General features: G+C 43.7%; 1 protein-coding gene across 1 annotated transcript in view; it reads right to left on the reverse strand.

Moving 5' to 3' along the window:
• Window positions 1–315: 315 nt before the first annotated feature.
• The window catches only part of LOC105891586 (monocarboxylate transporter 13-like), a 10,749-nt gene continuing 1,179 nt past the window's right edge, over window positions 316–9,885 (reverse strand). Inside the window, exons 3-7 of the mRNA XM_042708113.1 lie at window positions 5,931–6,232; window positions 5,400–5,543; window positions 4,667–4,938; window positions 3,657–4,122; window positions 316–3,107 (exon numbers count right to left, since the gene is read on the reverse strand). Coding sequence (XP_042564047.1) covers window positions 2,926–3,107; window positions 3,657–4,122; window positions 4,667–4,938; window positions 5,400–5,543; window positions 5,931–6,232 — 1,366 coding nt within the window. The 3' untranslated portion in view covers window positions 316–2,925. The remainder of the gene's footprint in view (window positions 3,108–3,656; window positions 4,123–4,666; window positions 4,939–5,399; window positions 5,544–5,930; window positions 6,233–9,885) is intronic.

Here is a 9,885-nt window from a genome sequence, read left to right on the forward strand (position 1 = left end):
TTACAAACATGGGGTACGGGACTGTAAAATGTTTGGGAACCACTGCCTTACGCCACTTACTAGGGCCCGTCATAATAGCCTGCACCTGGGCCCATTGTAACTATGCTACGCCACTGGGTTTGACGTTGAGAGTGCTCAGTGTACTGTTGGTGTTGGTTGATTCAGTGAATTGTTTTTGTCCAGTTGCTTTGTCAGGTCATCCAAAGCCTGTAAAACATTTTTGATTGTTGATTTTGACTGATGGTACTTATATTGAAATAATACAACAAGAGTTAATAAAAAATTAAATAACTTATGGATGATTGATTCCTTCTTTGGTAAGGCAGTGTACGGCGCAAATTGTGTGATCTTGGTAAGAGTACTGTAGCATGGGAGTTATGCGCTTACATTGAGCGTGTGGAATAGTTTGCCTCATAATGCTGTGCTTGTGTGTCTGTGAGAATGTTAATGTTTAATTCAGTGTCTAATGTTCCATTTTGGAATGTGCATGTGTTTTGTTGGTGTGTAATTCAGTTCTCCTTTGAGTCCATGTGCTATGCGTAATTGGTTATGTATGATTCTCAGACTGTTAGTGGATTTGTCTACCCTTACCTAGTGTGTTATGTAAAGCTGAGACACCACTAGTTTTTCATATCTTTCATATTAATAAATGAACAAGTAATACCTTTTTATGATCTCAACTTAGGCTATTTTAACTACAGCGACCTAATTCATTTACCTCCCCATCTTTTTTTCCAAGAAGGCTTGGAGTATTTAAAGCGGCATGTTGCTTTGAACTGCAATTTGTAATAGATGCAAATACATTTTTCTTTTTTTTTACACTTTATTTTTACAGTTTTATCACACAGATACAGAAAAACAGGAAAGTAAACAAACAAATGGACAAACAAATAAATACAAAAGCAAAAAGCAAAAAAACTTGACAACGGTGAACATGCTGGATTGCATTGATTCTACAGAGTGATCCTGAGACATACACATTTTTCAAACATCGTCCTGTCGTTGACATTTAAGTAGAGTCCATTTCACCCATTTCTCTTCACATTGTTCTGCCTGTACTCTTAATCTATGTGTTAACTGTTCCATCACATACATCTCACTCACAATTTTCAGCCATTCATCTTGAGTTGGGGGGCCTGGTTTATACCATGTACAGGCCGCTATCAAGATTTTGAACAAGTATCTGTATGATCTTGACACAATATATTCAGCCATATTACCAAAATACAGTACTTCATAACCCAGGATGTTGGCCAAAATCAAGTGCACACCGTCCCAAAACTGAACAATGCCTAGGCAAAGCCAGAAGACATGAGCATGATCTACATTTACATCTCCACATTCAACATGGTTGTGATACTGACACAAATGTGCTCCTAAGTTTGGGGGTGACAAAGAATCTTATTATATCCTTCCAACAATACGTGTTGAGTACGCGATGATGCAGTAGATTGCTGAGTTCTCCATATATGTAGCCAGTCCTCCTCAGAAATAATCACACCCAACTCTTTTTCCCATTTCTGCTTGACATATAGGGTTGAATTTCCTTTACTCTCCATTAATTGCAGATATAAATTCTGTATCTCCCTGAGTTGTATGTTCCTATTACAATTGAAATTACAACATTTTTGTCCAAGTTTATATTTGGTTTTACCTCCCTCTCAAAGTAGTCCCTTAGTTGCAAATATCTGAAATGATCCTGGGTATACAATGCAAACTAAACATCTGCTGAAAACTCATGAAATGACCATCTTTTGTTACTGTACACAATGCTGTTATTCGACTTGGTATCCAATGTTTGAATCTCTGCAAATACATTTTCAACGCATCATCACTATCTTGTATTGTAAATGTGCATTCTGAATCTGCAGGGTGACATTATCCTTCAACAAATCCCCTGAAATGGTGACGCTGGCGCGTGAAACTGTCTTGGGCTGTCAATAAATCAAGGGATCGGCGAACAATTAAGGGATCGTCAATAAATCAAGGGATCGTCAATCAATAAAGGGATCTACCACATAACTTCCTTTGGTAAGTAAGTAGGCTTTCCATGTTGTGGATCTTCTAGAACTGGACTGGAAAAACTACTGACTGTAGAGGCTACATTTTCTACAGTTTCTTTGAGTCATTGAGGTAAACAGACACAAAATGGTTTACTTGAATTATCGTCATTAATAAAAATGATAAAAGAACAAAATGTCCTTGCGCAATCACACAAAAACCGAAACTACAGAATCATCCGTTATTAAAGAGGTAGAGTCTGAGAGCTACTTTGAACAGAACTGGGTTTTGGGAAGGTAATTCTCCCACTTATTTTGGGTCGGGGGGAAGACGCCATTGGCTGAGGTATGTTCAGGCATAACAATGTAGTGCTTTTCCTGAGTGTGCCCTGCGCTGCTCCTCTGGAAGACAGAAAGAGTGGACGGATAATCAAGTCTCCACAAGCGGGACGGCTGTAGTTGGAGTAAAGGCATACATGGATTTGCATCTTGCAACCTACTGATATACAGAAATAGAGGACTGTCTTGAAATGGTTGTCCCTGTCACTGACGCAAAGAGATACAAGCACAGTGCTGGCCAGGATGTTCAACATCAGCTGTAGTTGTCAGACAATGATGGAGAAAAAGAGGCCCACATGTGTGGTCTTCGCCCTTTTGCCTTTTCCATTACGAGAGAAAATACTAGCGCAAGCTGCCCTTGCCCTAGTCCCTAGTGACCTAGTCCAGTCAGGTGATCTTCAGTCAGTCAGTCTCTGTCCCACCAACCCCCACCGAGTCCTGGCTTGTCTCAGTGCAGGGGTCTAGATCCGAGTTCTGCTTGTCTCAGTACAAGGGTCTAGATCCGAGTCCTGCTTGTCTCAGTGCAGGGGTCTGGATCCGGGATGAGCGTGAGGCTCTACTTGTCCAGACAGGACTCCTGGTTGGATTAGTTTGACTGGAGAACCCCCTCGTTTGACTGGAGAACCCCCTCTGCGTCGCTGGGGGCATTATGGGAGGTGCTGGAGAAGAAGCCGGGCAGGGTTGCCGTGACGGCGGAGCCCAGGAGGAGGAAGCCCCCGGCCACACCAAAGGAGGCAGAGTAGGAACCGGTGTTGTCCTTCAACCAGCCTACCAGGGACAGAAAGAGGTTAAAGGTCAGCTAAAAGACAGTCAAGGTAATGCAATATTCGATGCTCAATACAAATGTTTAGGCGGGATTAGTTTAAACTCTTCAGTTTTGGTGTCAATTGCTGTAGTTTTTGATGATTGATTGAACTCCATTGCATTGTATCCTTGCTTTATTCTATGGCATGGAAAGTTCTTCTTTAACAACTATCCAATTCTCAATGCCTATAGGTAGATTTTTCAAATGATACCAATAAACCTGGGCAACCTTTTATGGTACCGACCACCTCTCCTACGTCACGGACTAAGTGTTGTTCCAACAAAGCTGTGAAAACATCTGCAGATATACAGCTGCCTTTAGAAAGACTCAGTGAGGCCAAGTAGGTTGCAAATAAGGAAATGAAGGAAACCCTCATGGCACAGGACCCGGTATTAGCAGCGCTGCCAACATCAGCGCTGCCAACATGCAACAGCACAGACAGAGATGACAACTTCCTGCCACATAGACTGACGCCAGCGCTTGACCCCATGACCCCATGACCCCATGCTCACCTGACAGAGGGGCGCCCAACAGTCCCCCGACGCTCTGAATGAACTGCAGCAGCCCCAGTGCCCCCAGTATGCGTTCCATGCCCGCGATCTCGGGCATCACGGCGAACACCAGCGGCGTCATGGCGCCGGCGCACAGTCCCTGCGCCAGGCTCACCGTCAGCAGCCCCGCGTAGCCGCCCAGCGTGCCCAGCGGCACCGCCAGCAGGAACAGGCCCAGCAGTAGCGCCCACACGCTCAGCATGTGCACCAGCCGCAGGCGGGCCCGGTCCGACACCCAGCCCGAGAGCAGGCGGCCCGCGATGTCCGTCACGCCGGTGGTCGAGATGACGAGGGCCGCCTGGTACTCGGAGAAGCCGGCGTGGCGGCTGTGCGCAACTAGGTGCGCGTAGGGGACGAAGTAGCCGGCGTTGAAGAAGGTGACGGCTAGGCTGTAGGTGAGGAAGGGTCGCTGCAGAAGCAGGGGGAGCTCAAAATAGACAGAGACGTGGGAGAGCAGCGTGGAGCAGGACGAGTCCTTCAGAGTCTGAATGAGGACAGGGGGGACAGAGGACAGGGTGAGGGGCAGATTTATGGTCTTGTGAGGGAATATCAATGGTGTATTTGTACCTTTATGATGATAATACTACTACTACTATGACTACCACTACTCTACTACTACTACTACTAGTACTTATAATCATTGATTTTATTTTTATGAATCAAGTATTGTACTAAAAAAAATCCATAAATGAATGAAAAGAAAGAAAAACCTGAATAAAATACACTGAGCTAGAAAATAAAAACAAACGTACCCTGTAATACATAAGCTTTTATACAACAGTCTTCTTTGTGATACCTTCAGAATTACAAAACTGTTTAGATAGCAACATACTGTCACCAGCATTCTTCTTTATGATACCTTCAGAATACTAAAAACTGTTTACATAGCAACATATTGTCACCAGCATTCTTTCTTTGTGATACCTTCAGAATTACATAACTGTTTACATCACATTACAACATATTGTCACCAGCATTGCGGTTACCTTGTCCACTGCCTTGGTGGCGGTGATGGGCCGTAGGACGGCTCCGCAGGCCACCATGTTGAGGCTGAGACCCCCGAGGATGAGCAGGGCCCCCTGCCAGGCGTACACCTCCACCAGGAGCTGGAAGAGCGGTGAGAAGGCGAAGGAGGAGAAGCCCACGCCGGTGAAGCCCACCGACATGGCCAGCAAGCGCCGGCGCGTGAAGTACTGCATCACCGACGCAACGGTGGGCATGAAGACGAAGGCCCAGCCCACGCCTGAAGGGGGCGTGAGGAGAGGGAGGGAGACAGGGAGTAAGGAGGGAGTAAGAGAGAGAGGCATAGAGAGACAATAAGAGAGAGAATGAGAGTGAGGGATAGAGGGAGACAGTGTGAGAGAGAGCAGAGTGATGGACAGAGGGAGACAGGGTGAGGAAGAGGGGGAGAGACAGAGGGAGACCGTAAGAGAGAGATTGAGGGATCTTCAGAGTGAACAAGACAAAATTGAAAAATAAATATCCATGTATTTTGGCGCATGTACCTGTGATGAGGCCCATGGTAAGGTACGTGTGTGTACCTGAGATGAGGCCCATGGTAAGGTACAGGTGTGTGTGTGTGTGTGTGTGTGTGTGTGTGTGTGTGTGTGTGTGTGTGTGTTGTGCGCGCGTGTGTACCTGAGATGAGGCCCATGGTAAGGTACAGGTGTGTGTGTGTGTTTGTGTGTGTGTGTGTGCGTGTACCTGTGATGAGGCCCATGGTAAGGTACAGGTGTGTGAGTGAGGTGGCTTGAGAGGCCAGTATGAGACCCAGTCCTGACAAGAACCCACCAACCATCACCACAGGACGGGTTCCATACATGTTACTCAGAGCTGTGGCAAGAGGACCTACACACACAGACACACACAGACACACAGACACACAGACACACACACACACACACACACACACACACACACACACACACACCACACACACAGTGATTCACTCCCATCAGTGTATGATATAATAGTATCATAGTATCAGTATAATAGTATCATATAGTAATTTTCATGACAACTTGCATGTGCCTATGGTCCCTCATTCAAACACTAACACTAATTCACATACATGCACACTGAATGAATATAAAAACCCAAATCCACTCATGTGCCTGCATGCAAACACACACACACACTTCTTGTGCAGTAAACAGGGACACACACACACACACATATAAACACACACACACACACACACACATAAACACATGCATAAGTACACACACCACTTACCGAACAGCTGCTGCATGGCCAGCCCAATGGAGGTGATCCAGGACACGGCCTGGGCGCTCTCGTCGAAGTACCGCACAAACTCCACGAAAAACACGCCCAGGCTGCGGATGAGGCCGAACACCAGCGCCGACTCCACGAACATCGCCCCAACCACCACCCAGCCCCAACCCCCCTCCGGAGGGTGCGCCCCCCCTGCCCCTGCCCCTGGGCCTGGCGCCTCACCATGACTGCTTGACAGAGGAGCAGAAAGGGGGGATGGGGAGCCGAAGACAGAAGGAAGAGATAAAAGTGGGTTTAGGCCTCTAAATGGGGTTTGTATGCCATTTGCAAAAGTCGGATTTCATGAGGGTTTTTAGCTGTCCAGACTTTCAAGGACTAATGTTGATATTACAAAGTCCCCGAAAGAGGTGGGTTTTTAACACAATTAGTGGGTAAAGAATATTGTTAAAATAATGAAATATTGTCGATGGTTTTTTTAACTGGCAAGATGGCACCGCGGATGGCTGCGTCTGTGTGTTGGTGCACATTGTTTTGTTTGTTAATTCAGTGTGCTGCTTTAGGTGCTACAGTTCCTACAGCAGCTTCAAGGAGATATCAAAGCTGCCGCTTGGCCATCGTCCGTTTCTCTGGACATTCTGGTGAGTGGTGAGGGGTGCTCTCACTTAAGGCAGTGCAGTGATGTGCAAAAGCAAAGTGAAATGTGCCAGTGTGTGGTGTGGAGAATGGGTAATAATAAGAAATGACTGAGCCTATAGACCCAGCTCCAGCGTCGATTGAAATAACCTTTTTTTCGATAAAAAACTTCACTTGAGGTTCACTTGAATGTACTAAAATATATATTATAAAAAATATATAGATTATTGTTGCATTGTTGTGGTGATCTTATTGAATCCTCTAAGAGTTGGAGAAGTATTTGCAAATTTGGTGCTAACACACTGTGTAGTGCCTGGGCAAATAAAATGAGCCGTCAACACTGACACCACTACACCGATGTATAACAACATCCAAAACACATACTTTGCTCTGGTGGGCCCCCTTCTTGAAGTTCGAAGCGTTCCACTGTGAATGAAACACCAGAGAAGGCTTTAAAAAAACAAAAAACCAAAAAGGTAAACTGACATAATGTGCATGATTTCATCAGTAACTGTCCTAACTTACTCAGATTCGTCGTCCGGCGAAGCCATGGAGTTTCACACAGGAGGCAATTGTGGGGTTTGCCTCACCAGTGCCTATTGATGATTAATCAATGTTGAGCAATGCAGACATAGTTTGGTGCATAGTTCAGTGCAGTAGTGAAATGTAATAATGTTATCTTCATTTCTGATGTGGTACTCACCTTGGATACCATCTCTGATCCTGATGATCTCTTCACCTCTCACCCCTCTAGTGAAAGTGTCTGTATTGTATACCTAAAGACATGTGCACACACACACACACACACACACACACACACACACACACACACACACACACACACACACACACACACACACACACACACACACTCTCTCACTCACACACATACATACACACTCACTCACTCACTAACACACTCACTCTCATACACACACACATACACACTCACTCACACACACAACCTGGTGGTGTGCCCTTTGGCTGTGAGATGTCCAGATGTGGGACGGGTATTTCGGAGATGGGGGTGAGCGTGAGGCTCTGCTTGTCCAGACAGGAGTCCTGTTCTGAGCGGAGAGCCCACTACCTGTGCCTACCAGGGACAGAAAGATGGTAAACGTCATCCAAAAGACGTTTCGACGTTTCGATGCTCCAGATAAGATTTTACATGTAATGTATACAAATGTTTAGGCAGGATTAGTTTAAACTCTTCAGTGTTGGTGGTCAATTGCTGTGAAAATGAATTGCTGTAGTTTTTGATGGTTGATTGGAACTCCATTGCATTGTATCCTTGCTTCATTCCATGGCACGGAGAGTTCCTCTTTAGCAACTATCAACATGATAGTGATGATTCAACTATCAACACGATAGTGATGATTCAACTATCAACACGATAGCGATGATTCAACTATCAACACGATAGCGATGATTCAACTATCAACACGATAGCGATGATTCAACTATCAACACGATAGCGATGATTCAACTATCAACACGATAGCGATGATTCAACTATCAACACGATAGCGATGATTCAACTTTCAACACGATAGTGATGATTCCGTCACTTTACTCGCATGGCACCACTGTTGTGGCGAAGAAAATCCATGTACAAGGCAAAGTAATGAAGCAAGTCATCAGGTTGTGCATTTGCCATCATCTTTTCATAAGTCTCTGGGCAAAGATTTTCATGACGATCATGGATCATTTATAGTCCTTTTTCAATGCACCCTACGTGTGGCGAATGATTCTGTTCCATCCTTGGGATACATTTCTTGAAGAGAATGTGAAGTAGAGCTTCATCATACATATATGTGTGAGTTCTCACTGCTCTGTTGTAATGGTGATCTTCCATGACACCAGCAACAGATACTTCTGCAACAATACCAGGTAATAATTTCTTTCAACCCACCATCTTGAAACCGTTTTCATATAATGGATAGCAGGTTGCACATAGTATGGAATGCTCCCATCTGCAAGATTACATTCCTGAATCCATCTGCATGGTTTACACCTTCTTCCAACTTCTTCTTCTTATTATTCGTTTGTACCAATTTCTGCAATTAATCCAGCTCGAACCGCTTAACCGTTCAAATGTTGGCACTTAGGTCTTGTAAAGGACACTTCAGCTATGTATTTTTCTGAACTTTATACTTTAAGATATTAAAGAAACTCATTTTCCTTTCCATCTCTCTGTCGATCTACCTTTATTTCTATCCATCTCAGTCTACTCACACTTCCTCTCTGCTTCAGTCCATTTTCTCTCCTTCTCTCAATCTTTTCCCTCTTCACTCTGTAACATTTACTACTAGTTGCAGTTAAGTGGGTAAACAGGACCAGAGTCTAGGTTCGTAGGAGCAGTAATAGAGTTAAAGTGGCATTATGTAGTAATTGTACTTCAGGGTTAGGGTTAGGATAAGCAGTTTCACCTTAAAATAACAGCTTAAAAAAAATTGGGGCGCTACAATGACTTTTAATTAAACAATGGAAATGTACATATAGTGAACACACCACAGACCATAGAATGAAATTAATTGCCGGCTTCTTTTATATAAGAATAGAGAAAAGTGAGTTGTTTTAGATAGAATAAAGAATTGGTACCATATGACACATTTACAATACAATTACCATATAACACATATGTTACATACAAATCTTTAAATTAATTAAATTCATATTCAATCCTTTTCTTTTAGGAATTCTATTTTGACTTCTGTTTAAAAAGAATTTTTAAACTGTAAACTTAAAATTATTGTTTAGTTTCTATTTGAGTTAACTCTATTTATGATCTGTTATATCAGTAAAACAGAATTCTAATAAATTCTCTTAAGTTCTCAATTTATCTTGAATTAGGCCTATTTAAACATCTAGTTTTACTTTCCTACGTTACACCTCAGCTAAACCAGAGAGTTGCTGGATAGCATTAGCACAGCACAACCATATCCTCCACCAACATAGAGGGAAAATAATATGCATACAATGCAATACAATCCAAATCAAGTTTCAAGTACAACATCCAAATGTCAAAAGAATACATTCGAAACACACTGTGAATGTAGTGGTGTAAATTCAGTTCAGTGTGTGGTAACTGGCTTGTTAACAAGTTCACTTTCTTACGACCACTTTGTGCAGTTCCTGAATTCCACTTGAGGTAGAAACAGTCTGTACAGATATATCCACTCTTACCAAGAAATCCTATGTTCACGCGAACTTCTAGTCGAAGTAATGAAGGTTCCTGTCAGTCCTACCATTCGTTGGACGAAAGGATTGATGCTCGTGACAGACACTGCTGGCCTCCTTCTCATCCAGCATCACTGCTGCT

The sequence above is a fragment of the Clupea harengus genome, chromosome 7 (assembly GCF_900700415.2).
Source record: "Clupea harengus chromosome 7, Ch_v2.0.2, whole genome shotgun sequence".
NCBI lineage: Eukaryota > Metazoa > Chordata > Actinopteri > Clupeiformes > Clupeidae > Clupea > Clupea harengus.